General features: G+C 35.0%; 3 protein-coding genes across 4 annotated transcripts; 1 reads left to right on the top strand and 2 right to left on the bottom strand.

Moving 5' to 3' along the window:
• Positions 1-1,352: 1,352 nt before the first annotated feature.
• On the top strand, positions 1,353-1,976 carry LOC147948768 (uncharacterized). Its single transcript, XM_087468473.1, has one exon. The coding sequence runs from the start codon at positions 1,353-1,355 to the stop codon at positions 1,974-1,976; it is 624 nt and encodes a 207-aa protein (XP_087324599.1).
• An 8,783-nt stretch (positions 1,977-10,759) lies between these two features.
• LOC104723862 (ATP-citrate synthase beta chain protein 2) lies at positions 10,760-14,941 on the bottom strand. Of its 2 annotated transcripts, none has more exons than XM_010442285.3 (16): positions 14,500-14,941; positions 14,040-14,148; positions 13,841-13,943; positions 13,704-13,769; positions 13,468-13,591; positions 13,256-13,390; positions 13,106-13,166; positions 12,944-13,020; positions 12,642-12,797; positions 12,424-12,552; positions 12,210-12,342; positions 11,941-12,068; positions 11,690-11,795; positions 11,528-11,604; positions 11,373-11,443; positions 10,760-11,291 (listed from the first exon to the last, which is right to left on the bottom strand). In XM_010442285.3, the coding sequence occupies exons 2-16, from the start codon at positions 14,137-14,139 to the stop codon at positions 10,931-10,933; spliced, it is 1,827 nt and encodes a 608-aa protein (XP_010440587.1). In that variant the 5' UTR covers positions 14,140-14,148; positions 14,500-14,941; the 3' UTR covers positions 10,760-10,930. The 2 variants fall into 2 exon arrangements, with proteins under 2 accessions (XP_010440587.1, XP_010440596.1); XM_010442294.2 differs by having other exon boundaries at positions 14,246-14,742.
• Positions 14,942-19,817: 4,876 nt separating this feature from the next.
• Positions 19,818-20,847, bottom strand: LOC104723851 (basic leucine zipper 1). Its single transcript, XM_010442273.2, has one exon. It carries the CDS (start codon positions 20,461-20,463, stop codon positions 20,011-20,013), a length of 453 nt encoding a protein of 150 aa, XP_010440575.1. The 5' UTR covers positions 20,464-20,847; the 3' UTR covers positions 19,818-20,010.
• Between the last annotated feature and the right edge of the window lie 2,391 nt (positions 20,848-23,238).

Genomic DNA, 23,238 nt, shown 5'->3' with positions numbered 1-23,238 from the left:
CCCATGTACTAAGCTATGGAGTCTCGGTCCATAGGCTTTACTCAGTCCATATAGCTTCGGCCCACGGGCCGAAGCCTTACTCGGCCATTAACTCTTTAGTCGGTCTAACCCTAAGCTTTGTACTCTACTATATATATGCATGTAATCCTTGGGAATTATCAATAAGAAACACAAGAGCTTTATCCCTAAACTCTACTTTCATAACACGTTATCAGCACGAGTCTCTAACCCTAAAACCCTAATAGGCAGCCGCCGATCCTTCTTCCCTAAACACCCTAAAACCGCCTCTTGTTCTTTCTTCTTCTTCGAGAATCTCTTGATCTCGAAGTTCTTTCTGTTGATACTCGAGCATCCTTAGCTCGAGATCAAGCTTTCTCGAAACCCTATCGAGGTTTACACGGTTACTTGGTTCGGGGGTGAGTTCGCGCGCAAGGAGTAGTTCGCGGGAAGCAGATCGAGTTCGCGGCAAGGAGCTCAAGTTCGTGGGAAGCTGTTCGAGGTTCGTGGTTCGTGATATCTGAGGTCTTTAGCTCCCAGATCCTATCCAGTCAGAACCCTAAGGTGTTAAGGTAAACAAAAGTTCGAACCTCCTCAAAACCCTATGATCGAACTTGAACTTAAAACTATGGAACCCTAAAACATCCAAGTATACAATCTAACGAACCTTAAATTTCCCTAAATCTTAAAACTTATCATTAGATTGTTAGGGCTGTTAGATTGATTGAGAATTGCACCATATACATCAAGCTTTAAAATCCGAATTTATTGATTGCATAGTCTAAGATTGCTTGAATTGTTATGTTGCATAAGAACCTAGAATTGATGTTGTTAGGATCATGAGATAGGATTTGATCTAACTGTTCTAGGAGAATTAAAACTTGGATTGATCATGCATATAGAAATCGAAATTGTTTAAGATGATTGAATAGGCTGCATGATTTTCGAACTAGCATTGTTCTAGGATTGAATCCGATCAAAGTAAATTATTTTGTTAAATTTCCATAATTGTTAAACTTGATTTCGGAATTAAAATATATTAGAGATAAATATCTAAACTAATTTAGCAATTATCCTAAGTTGTTAGAATATTAAATCCTAGAGTAAAAAGGAAACTTAAGGAAAAGGAACTCCTATTTAAGATTGTTGCATGCATTAGTCTATTTGCTTTTGTTGTCTTGCATGCATGAATTTAAACCTAAAACCAAATATGGAAAGGCATGGTTCGATCTAAAATATCGCATGGCCTAAGGCATGGTTCGATCTCAAATATCGCATGTCCTATTGATTGAGTGCATGGTTCGATCTCAAATATCGCATGCTAATATTCGGATGTCTGTTTCTGTTGTATGCAGATGGCAAGCCTTAAGAGCTTAGAGTATGCTAGCCTGAAAAAATCCGGTGATAACTACTTTCAATGGGCATTAGACACCGAGATTAACCTGAAAGCAAGAGACCTCTTCAGATGCATAGAGAGTGAGAATGAGTGTTCCGAAAGGAGCAAGGCTACGGCGCACTTCTATATGCGCTGCCATATGGATGAAAACCTCAAGCTGCAGTACCTCCATGTTGATGATCCTCTTGAACTTTGGACAGCGTTGAAAAACAGATTTGGGTACAAAGTGATTGTACTCCCAAAGGCTCAAGAGGATTGGGAAACAATAAGGATCGATGATTTTGACTCCTTGTATGAATACCACTTAGAGCTATTTAAGATAGCAACAAATTTAAAGATATGTGGTATTGAGGTTACTGAAGAGGACTTGATAGAGAAGACACTCTCAACCTTTCACACTGATGATGAACTACAGCAGCAGCAAATTCGTGAAAGGAGCTTCAAGACATATGTGGGTATGTTTGAATGGCTTTCAGAGATCCTGAAGAAAAACGCAGAAACAAACATGGTGCATCTCGATGATGAAGGTCATGAGAATGATGACTCCTTAGAGACTTCCGACCTCCTTAAAAAGGATGAATAGTTTTTCGGTTTTAATTTGGTTTAATTTTATGCTTTGATTGATTTCTATGTATGGGTTAATTTATTTGGTTTAAATTCAAGGATTTATTTTATTTTATAAATTATTTGCCTTATTAAGTTAAAACACAAATGTTGTTTTATAGAAATGGTTGAGGATATGAGTGAACTAGTGGTGGACAGTGGATCCAGCCACACTATTTTAAGAGATAAAAGATATTTTATAAACCTCACCATGAAAAGTGCCAATGTTAGTACAATTGCGGGTATAGCAAACCTTCTAGAAGGCTACGGCCAGGCTCACGTGTTGTTGCCTAAGGGAACACACATTGAATTAAGTGATGCCCTATATTCACCCAGCTCCAAGAGAAATTGTTGAGCTTTAAAGATATAAGATTAAATGGTTATCATGTGGAAACCAAGGGTGAAGGAACTAGAGAGTTCCTATACATTACAGAAAATGTGAATGGACAAAAGAAGGTCCTAGAGACTATACCTGCTCTAGCCTCTGGTTTATACCATGCTAAGATAAATATGATAGAGGCTAACTTGGCAAAGCATAGAATGTTTAATGAAGAGTTCACTCTATGGCATGACCGGCTAGGCCATCCGGGTTCGAACATGATGCGTAAACTAATTAAGAGTTCGAATGGGCACAACCTAAGTGAAAGGAAAGTTATCCCTAAACATCTCACGTGTGTAGCATGCGCACAAGGGAAACTTATTATAAGGCCTTCACCAGTAAAAGTCACAAGAGAGACTTTAAACTTTCTGGAAAGAATTCAGGGAGATATATGCGGACCAATACACCCATCTAGTGGGTCGTTTAGATATTTTATGGTGATGATAGATGCATCAACCAGATGGTCGCATGTTTGCTTGTTATCCACAAGAAATCTCGCCTTTGCAAAGATGTTGGCTCAGATTATAAGGCTAAGAGCACACTTTCCAGACTTTCCACTTAAGACTATACGTCTAGATAATGCTGGTGAATTCACATCCCAAGCGTTTAATGATTATTGTATGTCCATGGGGGTGAGTGTGGAACATCCTGTGGCACATGTCCATACACAAAACGGACTGGCTGAGTCCTTCATTAAACGAATACAAATAATAGCTCGCCCATTGTTAATGAGGTCGAAGCTCCCTGTGTCGGCTTGGGGACACGCAGTATTGCATGCAGCAGAGCTCATACGCATCAGGCCATCTAGTGAACATAAGTATTCACCATCCCAACTATTAACGGGTCATGAGCCAGACATATCCCATCTCAAGACATTCGGTTGTGCCGTTTATGTACCGATTGCTCCACCACAGAGAACTAAGATGGGACCTCAGAGGAGGATGGGAATATATGTTGGATATGAGTCTCCCACCATCATCAAGTATCTCGAGCCACTGACAGGAGACCTGTTCAAGGCCAGATACGCGGATTGTCAATTCATTGAATCCGAATTCCCTGTAATGGGTGGTGAGAACAGCAAGCTGGTCAAGGAATTAACATGGAATCAAACATCCTTAAATTGGCAAGATCCTCAAACTCTAGCATGTGATGCAGAGGTTCAAAAGATTATACATTTACAGCAGCTAGCTAATCAATTGCCAGATTCCTTTGCTGACCCAAAGAGAGTGACTAAATCGTACATACCAGCTTGCAATGCACCAGTACGAATTGATGTTCAGAAGGAACACAATACTCAAGTGGCTACAGAGTCTAAAACCCGTTTGAAACGAGGTAGACCATTAGGTTCCAAAGATAAAAATCCTCGAAAGACTAAAGGTGCAAAACAGACCGAGGTTCAGGGAATTACCGAGAGTACAGACATGGCCGCGGCAAATGATAAGGAGCCGGATGGGGTTCAGGACGCTGAACCTCTAGGTCCTGAGAATATTGATAACGATGAGATATCGATCAATTATATCATGTCTGGAATTACTTGGAACCGTAAGGATATCGACGTCGATGATATTTTCGCATACAAGGTAGCACTTGAACTAAATGACGATCTAGAGCCCACATCTATATTAGAGTGCACTCAAAGCAAAGATTGGCTTAAATGGAAAGAAGCTATTGATGTGGAGCTAAACTCTTTGAAGAAGAGAAAGGTGTTTGGTCCGATCACACGGATAACACATGAAATTAAACCAGTTGGACATAAGTGGGTCTTTGTAAGAAAGAGAAATGAGAAGAACGAAATCGTGAGATACAAAGCACGGCTTGTAGCACAAGGATTCTCTCAAAGACCAGGAATAGATTATGAGGAGACATACTCCCCTGTGATGGATGCAACGACTTTTAGATATCTAATAAGTCTGGCTGTAAGGGAAAAACTGGATTTGCGGTTAATGGATGTTGTAACTGCTTACTTATATGGTCCACTGGATAATGAAATCTATATGAGATTACCAGAGGGAATAGAACTCAAAGATAAGAGTGGTTCTCGAGAACAGTACTGCATAAGGCTAGACAAATCGCTTTATGGACTGAAACAGAGTGGTCGAATGTGGTATAACCGATTAAGCGAGTTTTTGGCAAAGAAAGGCTATCGGAACGACCCAATCAGTCCATGTATATTTATTAAGAAGTTTGCAAACAAAGGATTTGTGATAATAGCAGTCTATGTGGATGATTTGAACATCCTTGGAACCTCTGGGGAAATCGCCCAAACTGTAGAATATCTCAAAAGAGAATTTGAGATGAAAGACCTAGGTAAGACAAAATTCTGTTTGGGATTGCAACTTGAGTACAGAAACGATGGTATCCTTGTGCATCAAAAGGCATATACAGAAAAAGTACTCAAGAGGTTTAATATGGAGCAAGCTCACCCATTGACTAGCCCCATTGTTGTGAGAAGTACACAAGTGGATAAGGATCCATTTGCTCCTAGAAAGGCCGATGAAGAATTTCTCGGACCTGAAGTGCCTTACCTCAGTGCTATAGGAGCGTTAATGTTCTTGGCTAGCCACACTAGGCCGGACATAAGTTTTGCCGTGAACCTCCTAGCAAGATATAGTTCTTGTCCGACCATAAGGCACTGGAATGGTATAAAACACGTCCTGCGATACCTACAGGATACGACAGACTATGGTCTATATTACACTAACTATAACAAAGATGGTTTAGTTGGTTTTGCTGATGCAGGTTATCTCTCCGATCCACACAATGGAAAATCACAAACAGGTTATGTATTTACACACGGTGGTACAGCAATCTCTTGGCGTTCTATGAAGCAAACACTTGTAGCAACATCATCAAATCACGCAGAGATACTAGCAATGCATGAGGCCGGCCGTGAATGTGTTTGGTTGCGGTCCATGACTCAGCATATACGGACGGACAGTGGATTGGAGGACAGCAAAGAAGCAACAGTGATCTATGAAGATAACACAGCCTGCATCGCACAGCTCAAGGAGGGTTACATGAAGGGAGATCGGACGAAGCACATATTACCAAAGTTCTTTCATACACATGATCTACAGAAGGCCGGAGAAGTTCTTATTGTGCAAGTTCAGTCAAGTGAGAATTCAGCCGATCTCTTCACCAAATCGTTACCGACAACTACGTTCAAGAAGCTCGCGCACCAGATTGGAATGCGGAGACTTAGGGACTTGGAGTGATGTTTGGAACAGGGGGAGCAATGTGTGTTGTACTCTTTTTCCTTCACCAAGGTTTTGTCCCAATGGGTTTTCCTGGTAAGGTTTTAATGAGGCAGCATCCCCTAAGCACATTGCAGCGATCCCATCCAACATTGGTACGGTCGTTCGTCCAAGGGGGAGTGTTGTGAAACACTTAGTGGACTCACTAGACCGGCCCATGTACTAAGCTATGGAGTCTCGGTCCATAGGCTTTACTCAGTCCATATAGCTTCGGCCCACGGGCCGAAGCCTTACTCGGCCATTAACTCTTTAGTCGGTCTAACCCTAAGCTTTGTACTCTACTATATATATGCATGTAATCCTTGGGAATTATCAATAAGAAACACAAGAGCTTTATCCCTAAACTCTACTTTCATAACAGTCTTTTTTTTTTTTTGGTTTTTTTTGGTTTTTTCCTCAGAAATACTAAAAAAAAAAAGAAAAAGTGAAGACTTGGAAAGAAAAAAACAGATAAACATGGAAATAGATTGATTTGTCTTCAATGTTATTATAGGCAGCCTATATTTTGAACCTAAAAATATGACTTGATTTTTATTTAATAACGTAAAGGACAAAATTATAAATAAACATACTACTATATGATAAAATAAAATAAAAATAACAAAAATCATAATTAAGCTAAATTAGTTAGAAATCTCATAATTATATTTAGTGTTTTGATATTACTAAACACCTTAAAGGAGATATCATTAAATAGAAGACCCCACGCAATTAATTTTTGCATGCAACCCCATTCCATTAATTGCTCAAGCAACAACAAAATAAAAGTTATCTTTTTGGTAAGCTCAAATTTAAAGTCTCCCATTGGTTGGACTTTTTTTTTTTTGTTCATTGTGACCGTACAAAATCATCATCGATGTGAAACTTTTTTTTTTGTCGTTCATGTTATTTACTTTTTTTTCTTTCTATATATATGAGTTATTTATTTTCCTTTTTTTTTCTTTTTGTGAAAAGAGTTTTTTTTTTTTTAATCAAGAGGTTCAGAGCCGAGGCCTTAATCTCCCCAGGATCCAAAGAAGACTGGGTGAAAGGTCCTAACCAAACAGAATTAACTAGCATTTTCACATTTGAGGGGAATTCATCCCTGACCTGACCCAACAGGACAATCAGTGCCGGCTTAAACATATTACATGCCTCTGGGCAAACTAAAAAAAAAATGACCCTTAACATATTAAAAAACTTACTATTTTTTAGGTCTCTTTGGTTCATATAATTTTTTTTTGTGCCCCTTTCTAGCTTATAAATTTTTTTTTGTGCCTTTTTCTAACTTATAAAGTTTTTTTTTTGTGCCTCTTTAACTTACAATTTTTTTTTTGTGCTATTTTTTAGGTTACAAAGTTTTTTTTGTGTATCTTTTAGTTTACAAATTTTTTTTGTGCCCTTTTCTAGTTTACAAAATTTTATTTTTTGCCTTTTTAACTTACAAAATTTTTTTTTTGTCTCTTTTCTTATACGTATATGCCCCTTTAATTTATGTACCCGAGGCGGTCGCACTGACCGTCCTCCTAATTAAGCCGGAACTGGACAACTCCTTTCTAAAATGGAAATCAGTAAACCAAAACAACTTCCTCGAATAAAAAGAGTTATTTATTTTCTTGTAGCTTAGTTTTAGTGGTGATACAAACTATACACACTTCCGTTTTAGATACTTGTAGTCTTGTAGAGTATGCTATTTTGGTGAATTAACTATAACCAAACATGTTTTTGTAAGTGTCTCTCAAAACAAAAGTAGATACATGAAAGCACTTAACATACAGAAATAACCCGTGAATTGTATACTCAAAAAAATAGTTACAAATTAAAGTAAATTGTATACTCGAAAAAACTAAGGTGTTTTAACCCCAAAAAACAAGAAATCTAGGACATTTATTTGTTTTTTTTAACACATTTTATGATATATATATTTATATCTAATTACCACGAATATATGTTTCTAAGGATTTAGCTTTGGCATGCATCTTAACGTCGTTCTCACTGCAATGAACATGCTTAATTTAATTCACACAATGAATACACCTCATCTATAATTTAATTAATTTTTTGTGATTGCGTGCATTTGAGCTCTTATTGGCTCCAAATGTCAACTCTTTCCCACTCTCTCTACTTTTTTCTCATTTTCTTATTTTTGGTTTACATCAATTATATGAGTATAGATAATCCGGTGACCATTCTTGTTACATGTAGACTCGCAATAATGTCACTGTAAAATCTACACATAATATTCATTGATAACCAACACTTTTAAAAATCAAGTCACGGATACTTAGAAGACTCGACAGTTCGTCACCCATCCTAATCAAAAATTAATTTATGTGGTGAGTGGTGAGGAAACAACTAGATCCCATTTAAGTATGTATTTGGGCCTTATATGTATCTATCTTTGTAGATATATGACCTTATATATGTAGATATTGTATATGTTATACTCATATAAGATAATAGAATAGTTGGTCAAAAAAACGAGTATGGTACCAAACAAATTACGTGTCTGAAAATAGAAACAAGGACCGGATCCTTAACCTAACGAGGGAAAAGGTGGGATGCTATATATATATATATATATATATACATATGTCATATAATTTGAATTTAGCCATGCAAAATAAATAAAAAAGCTAATCACTTGAAAAAATAATACAAGTAGTGTTTAAGTGATGGTTGTTATATTGCCACATATACAAGTAGTGTTTAAGTAAAGAACGTCGTCGACGCATCTATATCCATATAACAGAGGAGAGGTTATAGATTCTTTGAGTTGATAATATATAAAATATCTTCGATCGCCTTGATATTGGACTACCAATTGGTAGTTTGGTAGATCACCAACAATTTCGAACGACAAATCACGGTTAAGATATAGACATGCATGACTCATGTTATATCAAGTTTGATCATATTTTCATTTTGTTTATAAACTTTAGTTCGTTCGCATATCCACGAGGAGCAGTGTGTATTAAGAATATGGTATCTATTAAAGTATCTATATAAAGTTACATTTCCTCACTCCTCATCCTCATGCTGCCACATCACCAACTCATTTTTTTTATTTGGGCCTAATCCTAAACACTAATCCACTATGTAGCTAAATGTTTAAAAACCCATATTAAACCTAAATGTTTTAAATAAATGAATATTTTAAAATAGTAAAAATAATACTATTGATTTATTTTAGTAATAATATTATTATTCAAATTTTAACCAAAAATGATCATATTCCAAAATTTAGAATGGATTAATAAGTTTTAGAATATAAGTAAGATTTTAATGCATGGTGGAGTAAAAAAACAAATTAAGTAATTGTATTTATAAAATTCTAAACATAAAAATAAAATTGAAGTGAAACATTAGTTTCTAAGGAACAATTTCACTTGTAGAAAAATAAAAAATTAATTACTCAACTTAACTTAAAAGTTTTAATCTAAAACGAAGACATTGTAATGGTCACAATTTTTTTTTTGGAAAAAACTATGAAAAAGAATCTTGAAAAATTAATCCATCTAAAAAAACACAAAATCAATGGTCACAAAGTATAAAAAAAATTATATGTAAGTCATTACAAAAAAATGACATGTATAGCATTTCTCAGAATGCATATTATCAACCGGAGCTACAATTCTATAACATGATAAAAAAAAAAATATATATATATATATATATATATATATATATATATATATATATAACAAACTTGAGATTTTATCAATTTATAATCAAATGCTTTTAACCAAAAAAATTGCCAGAAATAACATATTATTAAAGTACACCATATTTTTTTTAGAAGACGAACCTAAGGTTACATCACAAAATTAACATCTGAAAATAACATATGAGGGTTTTAGATATATATGTAACTTGGATTGGTTAACGGATGTCGGATTTAATCAGTTCACCATTTAAACATTCTTGACTTGGTCGAAAATTCTATTATGACAGGTAATGCACTTGGATAACTCCGTTGTAGCGACATAACATTAAAAATGTTCATGAGACTTTATATATTTGCATTTAATGTGGAATATCGATATGTTTAAATGATCTCTATAATTAGGTCAATGATCGACCTTTGGCGTTATAAATTTTAAAATGATGTTTTCATTGGATATAAATATGGAATGTACTCTTCGAGAGAGATTTTTAAGTTATTTTTTGTTACTACGTGATATATTATTGATTTACCAGAAAAACATTATTGCGACACTAGACAATATATATATTATATATAGATTAGTAAAATAAGTATGACTTTTATTTGGATTTATCTTTTAAACTTCAAATGATTAATTATATTTATATTTAATGATTCTTATTCCTAAAAATATTTAAATTAAAATTCCTCATAAATAAATATAACAAATAAACATTATCTTCAATAATATATATGTTGTATGTTACTTAGTAAAGTAAGTTTAGTGTTTATATAGATTTATACTCAAAAGTTTCAATAAATATATTTGAGCTCAAAAATTTATATTGATAAAAAAAATATTTTAAATTAAAATCACGCGCGTGGGTTCAAATTCTAGTATGAAATAACTACCTTAGCTAGCTTTCATGCTACCAAATTAATGTCGGTTTGTTGTAACTTTACCGTAAACAAAAATTATTCCTGGTAACCAATATAATTCACCTTTGACAATTACATCCATGTTCTTCATCAATTCAAAATTATGTTTTTCATGATGCTATATATTTGAATATTGAAATGATTAGTTTGGAAGTCGACAACTATATTTATCGTTTAATGTGGTCAAAGTAAAGATCTCGAATCTCTTTGAATATGAAGAATATGGATTTAAGTATTTAACTATCAAAATTCAAACATATTTTACTCTCAAAGAATACCATTATTAATTTGACGGTTTGTTTCTTTAGAGAGAATTAGGAAAGTTTCATAAGCCATCACAAGCATATTTCGAGAAATGGAATGGCCTCTGTATCAGAACTAAATTGGAAAGATTCATCAAGTGATGGAGAGCTTCGAGTTATGCAGGATTGGTTTCGTTTATGAACATGTGAGATCTCAACTGATAAGCTCTGTCCATATATAATTCAACCTCAAAAAGAAAAAGAATATAACTTTTGGTATGTAAGAATCCCAAAAATTGTTGATTTGGGTGTAAACAGAGGAAGAAAGACAAAGAAAGTTTAGATAAATGGACGAACAAGTAAACAAACAAACATCATAACAAAAGAGACCATAAGAGAAGAAGAGCATATAGATATGCATTTTTTTTAGTAACATCTCTCAGAAGAATGTTAAAAGCTAAAATAATAACAAAAATAGGATGCCATGCGATGAGTTTACTTGGTGTACAACACATCTTCCCATGGGTGACGGTACAGTGGCTGTTTCAATCTCTTCTGATCGAACGTGTGCCCGATCAAACCAATGGAGCGAGCAAGAACAAAGAGACCGTTGAGGTAACCGATCTGAACAATCTCGTCGATCTCTTGCTTGGTGAACATTCCACTTCCAGCTAGAAGGTCCAAGAAGAGAGATCCAATGGCTCCATCAACGTTGAGTACAAGGTTGTTTGCCTTTGAGAGCGTATAAGTCTCCACTGTCACTGCGTACTCCATGTACTTCACTGATGGGAAGTTAGACCGAGCAAATTTCTGAAGCAGCTCTACTCTTTTGTCTCTGTTGTCTCTGCTCTTGATCCTACCAAAAAGAAGAAAACATGTTTCAGACAAGACAAACGGGTGCAGATTTGTTTATTTCTTGCAATGTTCTCTTTTCTACCTGTGTCCAATCCCGGGGACTCGGATTCCCTTCTTCTTCATTCCCTCCACGAATTCATAAGGTGTGAGATTCTGAAACAAAGCAACCAATGAGTGATCAGAATTCAAGAATTTATATCCACTGTGGGAGTTGGGCGAAATGAAATGGCCTTTTACCCTGTCACAGGCGTCCTTGAAGTATCGAGCAGCGTCATCAATGGCACCACCAAATCGGGGACCAATGGTTAGTAAACCTGTTGGAAGGTTTAACAGTCTTTAAGAATACTGGACCATAAAGAAAACTATTGTGTTTGGTTGGGAAAAAAGATGTTGACTTACCAGAGACAAGACTTGAGACAAGGTCTTTGCCTGCTCTTGCTGTTACAATGGTGTTGTGAGCGCCAGAGACACATGGACCGTGATCAGCACACAGCATTATGCATATCTAGTTCAATGCAATTTTCAAAAGTGGCAGAGACCAGAGTCAAATCTCACAACGCAAATGTACATATGTATAAAGGGATAGAGAGAGATGAGAACATTGTATATAAGGAAAGAATATGTTAAAAAGCAAAGAGAGAAATCAGTACCTCAATGAATTTTGTACAGTAACGAGGAAGACTACGTTTAAACCATAGAAGGGAAATAACATCACCCACTCCATAGCCTTGTTCAATGATAGAAGACATTGGCACACCGGCATAACACGGCTCATCCCCTGCAAATTAATTTGTGGCACGTTGTTGTCAACTATCAGAAAACGAGCTAAAGATGCATGTGAATCTAGTGTAACTCTTCCAGTACTCTTTGTTTCAGTAGAAAAGAGCATATGAATATAGTTTAGTTCCCAGAACAATACCTCTGTCGTCAGAGATGGTGGAGATTATGTGAGTAGGAGCCCGAACTTTCCCACTCTTAATTGCGGAATTGAGATCCTCTGGGATTTGTGGAGGAGTGACTTCCTTGATAGAAGATACCTTTCCTTCTTCAACCTTTTAGGAGGAGTTGAAATGAACACATAAGATTGCAACAAAAGGCAACGCCAGCTAGCAAAAGAACACAGGGAAACTGACCAGTTTCTCAAAAGTCTCTTTGATTGCAGATTCAAGGGCTTCAAATGAAGTGGGAACAATAGCTCCAGCATCCATGAGAGCTTGATTCTTGGCTTGTGCAGACTCCATCTCGCCACCACTTTTGGCACCCTATATATATAATTATGTTCAAAAGATATTTTGACTTGGAAAACAGACAAAAAAGGGCATTGCTTAATAGGTTCTTTCGTGCCACTTACTGCGTGACCAAACTGTACTTCAGACTTGAAGAGCCGTGCACAAGTTCCGCTAACCCAAGCAACCACAGGTTTATTGACTTTTCCCTGTTTCAAGGCTTCAACAAGAGAGTATTCATCTCTTCCTCCAAGCTCTCCAAGCACAACCATCATTTTAATCTGCAATATAGTTTATTGAATTATAAGGCATAGATGAATCGAATGATTGAAATGTGAAACCATTTGTAATTTTTTCCACTCAAAAACATTCCGCAGAGGATCGTTTCAGCAACCAATATGTTAAACTGTTGAAGATTAGTATATACCTGTGGGATGTTGTTAAACCGAAGGATGTGATCAGATAAAGTTGATCCTGGGAACACGTCTCCACCAATAGCAATGCCTATAACAAGCCCCAAATAAACAACAGAGTTAAGAATCTTCAGCTTAATACGTCCATTAGTAGATTATCTTACATCAAAACTCACCTTCATAGATCCCATCAGTCACACGTGCAACAGTATTGTACATTTCATTAGACATTCCACCCTGCGGGAAAAGAAGAGTAATGAATAAAGCTGTCAGACATCACAGTGAGCTTTCGCCAGAGTATAAAGTTCTGAAAATTCAGCACATACAGATTTGGAGACAAAACCAACAGATCCAGGTCTGTATAGCTTGCACTGGATAATGTTATCAATTGTTCCTGCAGTGTCACCAATTTTAAAGGCTCCAGCTTGAATACCTCCAACAGTAGCCGGTCCAATAACAACCTGAACCAACCCAATCAGTCTCACAACTTTTGTTTACCATACGGTTAACTGAAGCTAATCATCACACAAAAACACACCTTATTGTTTGCACGAGCGTAAGCAATCAGCTGTTTGGTGTCTGATTCTGGAACACCTTCAGCTATAATTGCCACAACTTTAATAGTTGGCTGCTTCAAAGCAGCCATGGATGAAGCAGCAGCACTGTTGATTACAAGAAGTAATTAAAACATTTTAACAAAGAGGAATACTAAGTTTGGTATATGGAGGCATGCTAAGTTTGTTCCAGGAAATGATGAAATTTTCTCATACAAACCTCCTGAAAGATGCAAAGTTGATGAATACATCTGCGGTCGGATGAGCTGCACATGCTGCCTCAATGCTGCATTACAAAAACAAAGTTAAAAACAAGATTTGCACATAGCTAATTTACATGACATGCTTCAAACTTACGCGGCATGAACAGGGATAGCGATCTCCTCCTGCCCGAAAAAGAGTTTTTGAAAACCTTCAGAACCAGGGTTAATGATTCCAGCAACAGAAGGAGTCTCACGTCCTGTCAAAAAAGCAAATGATCTTAAACATCAAAATCTCAAACGGTCACATTGATCTCAGTCAACGAAATCTAGACACTGCAATTTGCTATATATACCACAAAGGAAGTCGAAATCGAGCATTCGTTGAACAGGAAGCTGCTTATAGTTGTAGAACAAAGCTTGTGTAGTCCGAGAAAAAAGCTGTCCCGTTGCCATAGCTCAAAACTGAGAAATCACAAACAAACATAGAGACAATTATCATAAGATCCACAAGACAATGTCACTGGCTATATAAATGTTCTTATTTCAATGCTGAGAGAACCTGAATCGAACACGAAACAGAGTAAGGGATAAGAAATCAGACTACTTCACACTAATTCCGATTCGGATCACTTAATCACTAGATCTCATCACTACATTAAACGAATCTAGGATTGAAAAAGAAACAAAGAAAGTTCCGATTTTTACGCAACCCTCCTCGTAAATATCGAAACTTTAAGATGAAAAAACACGGATCGGACTCAAGACAGATCTAAAGAAGCTTATACGAATTGTTCGATCCGAAAGAGAACAGACCTGGTCACGACCCGAGTCGAGTCAGTAGTGATGAGGGAGAGAGAATAAATTGATGGTAGAGAGAGAGAGAGGGATGGTTTTAGAGAGGAAGTAGCATTAATATAGAGAAATGGGAGGGAAACAAAAGCTTCTCACATCACAGTGATGGTGGACAGGTACATGGGATCATCATCATCATCATCATCATCAGGGTCATGTGGGCTTATTGGTAAGGTAGTTAGTTCACAACTTCTTTCTACCCAAAAATTAATTTCTCAATCTTTGCATTGACAAAAGAAGAAGAAAACTAACACCTAACAGTAATATTTTGTAAATTTAATTTGCAAAACGTGGTTAGTTTATTAAGACCATAAAATAAGATGGGTCGTTTAAATGTCGTCCTCGTTGGTGTTTGGCTGTTTTGTCTTCAAGATTCAGCAACTTATTTTAAAGATGGGATTGTGAATCAAGCAAGCATTCATTGAAACATTTTTTTAAAGAATTTTTAATGTCAGGTCTTGAAGTATTTGAAAAGTTAGATAACTGATATAGCTTTATTATATGATGATATTAGCGTAAACATAATAGGTAAATGTAAAGAAACATGAAATTTAAAGAAATGGCTTTTATGAAGAAATGAAATATTGGAAACTGGAAAGAAAGAACTCTTTGTCTTATGTTTTCTTATGGAAGTGAGAGTGGGTGAATCAGTTATACTGAAACTTACGTTCGTATCTATACAAGTAAAGTGATAAGATTTATTGTGCATATATAGATGAGCTCCACACAACTATATATTTGCATCCATATGTCACCTTTTGAATTTTTTTTTTTTCTGCAAATGTCAATATGTTTCATTCACTTTTCTTCTAAAAGACTAGTGTCACTATCTCACTGATACTCCTATATGTATTTAATTGCCTAGTTAAAAACATTTTTAACGATAGTAATGCATATCACGCATAACCAAGCTAACATTTGGCATGTCTAGCCGATGCCGCAATTCATCGTTATAGACATATTTTTTGAACATATAGGGACGTAGCGACTTTGTGAAAAGATCGGTAGCAAATTTCGAATGACTGAATACACTCTACTCTATCAGTCTATTGTTTGTGTTATTCTCAAGTTTTTAGGTATGGCCGTATGGGAGAATGATACATTTGGTTTTGTCATTTTTGATATATGCTTACGCATGCGGCATTAATTTTCGTATAACATAATATTGGTTTCGTTCTAAGGGAACTAATAATGTTAGATTGGATATGAATATATGATAACTTATTGATATAAGCAATACACGTTGTCTACATAGTTATCAAAGTCGCTATAGGTTGTTTGGTGTAAATTGTATTATTTTAATGATTACTTGTATACGTTTTCTTTAATATGATTAGTAGTTTGGTGATATTCATAATACTGTATATTCTTTTGAGTAACTAGTTTTAAAATTTTTCCTTAATTTTAAAAATTGATGTTTTACTTTAGTTCCTACTAGAAGTTAATCCGGGCTACGCCCTGTCTGTCACGATTAATAATTTTAATTTTAAAAACATGAAAGATTATCAGTTTACCATCATATGTGATTATACAAATATTAAAGTACTACTCCATTTTTTATATACATTGATACATAATTTAAATTTTCATAATGTTTAATTAATGTGTGAAAATCCTTTAATAAGTTTTTATAAATTTTAAACTTTTTACCACCATTGATTTTATATATTTAAAACGATAACACACCTTATTCAAAGTTCTGTTTCCAAACCGTATAATGTATACTAACTTATATAGTTCTAAACCTTGTATGCAAGGGTAAAGATTATGGGAAAATAACTAAAGAAGAAAATATAAGACAAATTATTAAACTTATTTCTAAAACATTAGAAGAGAGTACGTCTATTCTATATTACACCAAGAGGGTATGAACATGAAAACATCAATGAAATGAGGTTGATGCAGAAGTTGGAAGAAAGAAAAGTAAAATAAACAGAGGGTGATGGATGAGTTCCATTATATCCCCTCTCACTTTTCAGCCATGACCTTACCTTACAAATGCTCTCAATGATATATAATTTTTCTAGAAACATTTATGTTTCTCTCCATTGTTCATCAGCCTATGTTCCATGCTCGATCGTAACCATCTCCATCACCAACTATTCAGTCCTAAGAGCATGATTATCAGTTATACAACCACTTAGGACATTTATAATGGAGGTTGCTCATGTAGTTACTCTTATTAAAAAAATAATAAAAAGATGAGAGAGAAAAATAAAGAAAGAGTAACGTTACTTGGAGAATTTTGAGAACGCTTTGAAAAACGCTTCTCGACACGTGTCGTTCACTTATTGACACATATTTTAAAAATAAATAAAAAATAAAAATGTGTAATAAAAATAATTTTTTTTTAGTTTTCTGAGAAACCTTTACCGTTTCTCTAAAGTAGATGGTCTTAGGTGTCAAAAAAATATTTAATAAATTTTAACTGAATTTGATTATTTAATTATTTTTTAATTTATGCAACCAATAAAATGAAAACAAGTGTAGATTCAGTAACTTAATAATTCTGGACAGAGACACTTATTTCTCGTCTCTCCATTTTTTTTCTCATTTTTTAATTTTTTTTTTTTATTGTTTTGACCCTCTATTGGGTATGTCCGATAATCATGCTCTCAGGACTCTTTGCCAAGAAGGTACGTATCATATTCATAGCCAATATGATGTACTAATTTGTGGTGTCGGCTCAAGGTTTTTAGGGGCCCCTGGGCAATTTTTTTTTTTGTTGGAATAAAAGACCAAATTTTTTTTTTAACTTCTGTTATATGTTAAAAAAAATATGGATTTAATTTTGATAATATATAAACAATTGATAAGATTATAAAAATATATTTTCGTTCTAAGTTGGACTCAGTTGAGATAATTATGGAAGATAAAGAGTTTTTTTGGTTATTGACTCGTAAAAATAAATCGTTAAAACATACTTCAATGAACTATTTTTGTGTTACAAATTTTATTTTTGTCTCTTTTATCTTATATTATTTTTTTTGTGCCTCTTTATCTTGCATTATTTTTTTGTGCCCCTTTATCTTGCATTATTATTATTTTTATGTCCCTTTATCTTTCGTTATTTTTTTCTTTAATCTATGAACCCGGGACGGTTGCACCGCTTGTCCCCTTATCTAAGCCGGCAACTGCGTGGTCAATAGATATTGGCAAAGATTGAAACAGTCAACAATTATGCAATAGTTAGCCATGGGACAAACCCAACAAAATCAATTATTCTAATGAAAAAATCATGACACAAACTATAATCGTGAAAAATATATATTTAGTAGTTGAGACCACTATTCTAATAAGCACTGTAAATCTGTAATTGTGCTAATACCTCGGTCTTCTTGTGGTTCGAACACCAAGAAAAACTGACTATATGATAGTTAAAACACATAACTAAAAAGCCAATGTCACATGCATAAGAAACATACCAATTCATTTGGACTCATGATCAATTTACAGACCTTCTATGTAAATATAAGAATGAACAACCCTCAGAGTATTAAGAAGGATACTGATTAAAAAAATCGTAGAGCAAAGATATTAAACATACTCTAGAGTATTATACCAGGACTATATATATGTCCGAACCTAAATCGCATGGATTGAATATATATGCATCTGAAAATGAGAAAACAAATTGCAAGGGTTTAAATCAAAAACCTAAGTTGAAAAAGCAAACCTAGTTAGTTCTGTTTGATAAACGATTTATGGCCATCGGCCGACTAGGAGATCCAAAACCATGTCGCGCCAATAACCTCCATCATCGTTTCTACAACAATTGTCTCATGAAAACACTACTGTTCGAGCCATCTTTATATACAACATAATGATGGAGGAGAAGAGATTGGCACCATTGGGTGATTAAGAAGAAAAAGGGGTTACAACTTACAACGCAACCTTTATTAATTTAGGTGATTAAATCGACACAAAGGATCATGATGGAGGAGACGAAGAGATTAACTTGGGTATACACTATTTTCTTTTTTTAAGGTTAATTTTTTTTATGCTGATGTTGAAACTGAAACATGTAAGGTGATGTGGCATTTTGTAGAAGAGTTTAAAGATGCTCATGTGGATGGCTTTATAACCTCCTTTTATTAGTAAATAGTTTAATATTTATTTTTAATTTTGACGTAGATTGAAGATTAAATATGCCTATAAAACTCTTTAATTTCAACAACTTAAGAGAACAAACTTTAATTTTATTTATAACAAAAAGATTTGCCTAGAGCATTATTCTCGAACACTATTTAAAATATCTTGGAAGTCATTCGATTTCATCTTGGAAGAAGGTCTTCGAAGAAGGTCTCGTTCATCTTCTACTGGTGGCTAACCCTAATTGAAATCGTCGAAGAAGAAGCTCTATTGATGGAATCTAAGAAGACTTGGTTTATTGCCAACCGTTTTGGGTGGGTGAAGAGTTTAATTGCCAACCGTTTTTCTGGTTCGATTTTAACTTGCTTGGTTTATTTCTGGTTCACTTTGGTTCCTTCTGAACTATGGGTCTTAACTAGCTTTTGAACTTTTCTTATTTGAGTTTTTAATCTGGACTCCGGCTCTGTAAACTTTTTATTCCCCCTTGTCCTTAATTTGAATACCCTTTAACAAAAAAAAAAAAAAAAGGTCTCGTTTATTTTACTAAGCCAGTAAACGTGTATATAAGATCACATACTTCCCGACCTTTTGTTTTCTGATCATTTATGACTTATGAGGCACATAGTTTCTAACTTGAGCATTAGAAAATTTTAAAGAAACATTTTGTTGTGCAGACCTCATGTCTATACGGATTGTTTCACTTTAAAGAAACATTTTATCAGTTTGGGGCCTTTGGGCCTAACCAACATCCAAACACTAACTTAAAAAAGGAGGATTGCCTCGTACTTATATCCAAAGATCTATCCTATCGACCAATGTGAAATATTTTCTAATACGTTTTTTTTTTCCTTCCAAAAAATGAATTGACGACACATCACCTAGAGCTAAAAGTCCAGTCTCAAACATATTTGAAAGAATTAAATTTATTCTATATGTCAAAAAAACTTCTTATAAAAGTTTATAGGAAAAAACTGATAATTGTCATTCGATGACATTTTCATTTATTTACGTCATTTTGAATTGTCCATTAAACAACAAATCATGTTATCAATGCAATTTTAATCGATCGGTCGGGTCTAGTACCACAACTGATCTTACTCAATTATGAACAAATTACTTGCCCACATTTTTCCTTCAATTATCACAAACTCTCCCATTAAAACATATATGACACGGAAAATCTCTTCTTTTCTTTTTGGTCAACCACTTAAAATCATTTAATGTTAAATAAAAAATGTTGAAAACAAGAACAAAAAAAAAACAATTGTATCATCATCATGTAATGAGAAGAAACAATTCGATATAAAATAACGATTACAAATTAAACGAGAAAAAAATGACCAAATTAAAAACACACACACTAATAATACACAAATCTCATCATGTCTTGAAAGACGCCATTGGTTGTAGAGAATCACAGCTCAACTTCCACGGTCTACGTCGTCTACAATCTCCAACCGCTATTTCCGCGTTTGCGTTATGATCCTCATCACAATCCCCACCGCCACCACCACTCTGCGTCAGCGTCAAACTCGTTTTAGCGATCATATTCTCCAAATCGCTAACGTAATTCGAAAGCCACGTTTTCTCCGACCTAAGAACCGCGTTCTCCGTCTCGACCGAGTCAAGCCTATCTTTCACAACTCGGCATCTCTCGCTATTCTCTTTGATTCGTCGTTCAAGACTCGAGATCTCGTGGATCGTGTCTTCCATTAGCTTCTGTTTCTTCAAACGTGATCTCCTGGCTGACTCGCGGTTCGATAGCTTGCGTTTTCTTTTCTTCTCGTCTATGTCGGAACCTGAACTTGTTGTTGTCTTCTCTGCGTTTGCCATGTTTGTGTGTTGTCTAATCAAAATCTGCTTCAAGAGATAACGTAAAACCAATGAAGAATGACAACGGATACGGAATGATAAACAAGTAATCGTGAGAATTGGTTGAGGTTTCTCATTTCTTAACACTGTCCATTGTCATTTCATAACTCAAGAACTCTCAATATTTTTTTCAAGAATCTGTGATTGACGAGGATCTGGACAAAATTAAACAAGAAGGATCTTTATGATTATGTTTGGTATTAAGAGAGAGATTAGTTAGAAGGGAAATAGAACAAGGAAGAAGATAAGGATAAGATCGAAAAAAGATGAAAGTGGGAGAAGTTGTTCTTATTAGGTTGCTCTTATTTATAGATTACATTCATAAAAATAAAAATAAAAAATAAAAATATATATTCTCTTTTGTAAAATTTTAAATATTTTACATTACAAAAGATTATCCGAAATATATTCATGAAGGGTAGATTCATCGAATATGACGAATGGGAGAAGAAAGAATAGTTTTGGTCAAACATAACATTTTTACATTTTTTGGTTTTTTTTTTTATTTTATTTATTTTTAGTAGGACATAACAGCTAAATAGGTGTTTGGTGTTGTTCCTTAACAGGTAGACCAGTAATTACTATTCTTTTATTTTTTGCATTTAAACATTTGTTTCGTTGTGTATTTTAGGTGTCACAGTCGTACGATAAATCTAGAAATATCCAAGAAAACAAGATTCTATAACTTTCTAATTACGTGTACTTGTCCAAATTTGCAAATCCAATGAACATCGAACATGATTCTCTAATATGAGAACATCCTGGAAAAAGGTACGAAACTGGTTCAGTTCATGTCAGTGGGTAATGTTGTAGACTTGTAGTAAATGGCTATGTTAAGAAAGAAAAAAAAGTTTCCAACTAAGCCTAAATTTTTAAGTTTTTTTTTTTTTTTTTAAGTTACAAAACCATGTGAATTTCTAATAGGATTAAAAAAGTACCACATTTAGAAAGAACCGTACGTAAACTATATCGTTAGGAATATGAAAGGTTAAACGTGGAGCAATGACGACTATTATAAATTGGTTCGTGGTCGTGGATATAGAGATTACGCTTATAACATGGTTGACAATTATATTAATAAAGAAAATTATCCATTTTAAAAGAAAAGTTCCATTTGATTTTTACTTTTGTGCGTGTGTCTTATCTCAGCCAGCCCTACTTTGGTACTTTCTTTTGAAATGAAAATACAAAGACACTAGAAGATGGCCATGATATATTTATAGATATAGTATAAAATGCATCATCCTTATCCCTTCTGCTCACTTATATATTATTTTTATTTATCAACATATAAAATAAAATATTCTTATAGGTGAACGTACTGTCTTGTCTCTAGAGTACTAAAGGTAAATTATATAAACATTATTCTAACGAGAAAAACAAAAAAAAAAACGAAAGAGCGTCGAAAACTCTAATCTTATAGAACACCACTTTTTTTTGTTCCGTTTGTCTCTCTGCCGTCCGAGACTTTGCCGGCAGTATGAAAGGGTTTTGCTCTTCCTTTTTTCTTTTGTAGTGGTAGGGTAAAAGGACTCGATTTCCCCTGTTGCGATCCCTTCTCCGGCAGCGCAAGGAGTCACTCCTCTGTTGCGTCGTTATGGTGCGGTGGCGGATCTTTCAGAGAGAGATCTCGGCTTGTCTCTCTTTTCCGGGAGGTTGGTGGCGGTTCGAAGCTGCTCCAGGCGGCCATCTTTGCAGTTTCAGGGCGTCGGATCTGGGTTCCAGAGTTGCGCCCTCCTGCTCCCCCATACTTTTGCCGGAGACCCTAGCAAACCGGAGGCTTTCGGTGGAGTAGAGTCCTAGAGTCGACCGGTTTCTTGAGGAGGATTCGTTGGATGTCGGTGGACGAGATTTGAGGTTATCCTCAAAGCTGGTGTTCTTGAGAGCTTCCTCAACCTCTTGTTTCAGTCCGACTAAGAAGTGAGACAACATGCAGATGTGATGTGGCCAATCCGGAAATGCATCGTGAGGTGAAGATTTGCTATTCTATGTTTCAATCTCTTATCCTTAGGTGATTAGCATTCTGGTCATTAAGTGATTGTTCGAAGAAGTCTCGGATCTTGCTGGTTTTGTTTCGCGTCCCTTGGCCGGGTCAGTCGGATATTTTGTCCGCTATTGGCTTAGGATCGGAACAATGAAAGCCGGAGAAACCAAGTCTTTCTGATTTTGCGCCTCTGGGTGTTGAAGCTATTAGAACAAGTTCTACACGCATATCATGAGGTTCAAATAGCTTGGAATTGTTTTTGATCTTCAGTATAGATTTTGGTACTCTCTGTGTTAGTAGCTGTTTTCGTACCATAGGGTTAATTTTAGGTGGTTTTAAGAGATGATTTCACTCTGAGTTGTAGAGTGTTATCTATCTCATCGTGGTTTAAAAAAGGCAATAGTTTATCGGTCAGGTAGCGTTGGATCCGTCTAATGTTTCAGGGTGATACTAGATCAAATCATTGCATTTGGTCTAATTCTATGGAGGGGAATGTTATGTATCTTGAATTTGGATGTATACCTTTGGTTAATGAAGAGTTGATGTTGAGCCAAAAAAAAAAAAAAGTAAATTATATAGACTTGGTTTCGTTGGTTGGGTAGTTTAGAAACTTTTTAGGTTCTTCTTCTATAGGTCTTATTATGTTGGGACAATTGCATTTTGTAGACCTTTATTTGGTCTTGAATGCAATAGTAGATCCCATATTCGATATTTGAGAAACATAACCACTAAAGGTACTGAAATTACAGTTG

The sequence above is a fragment of the Camelina sativa genome, chromosome 2 (genome assembly GCF_030686135.1).
Source record: "Camelina sativa cultivar CO46 ecotype springtype chromosome 2, ASM3068613v1".
Lineage (NCBI taxonomy): Eukaryota > Viridiplantae > Streptophyta > Magnoliopsida > Brassicales > Brassicaceae > Camelina > Camelina sativa.
This window is presented reverse-complemented; position numbering and strand designations above follow the sequence as displayed.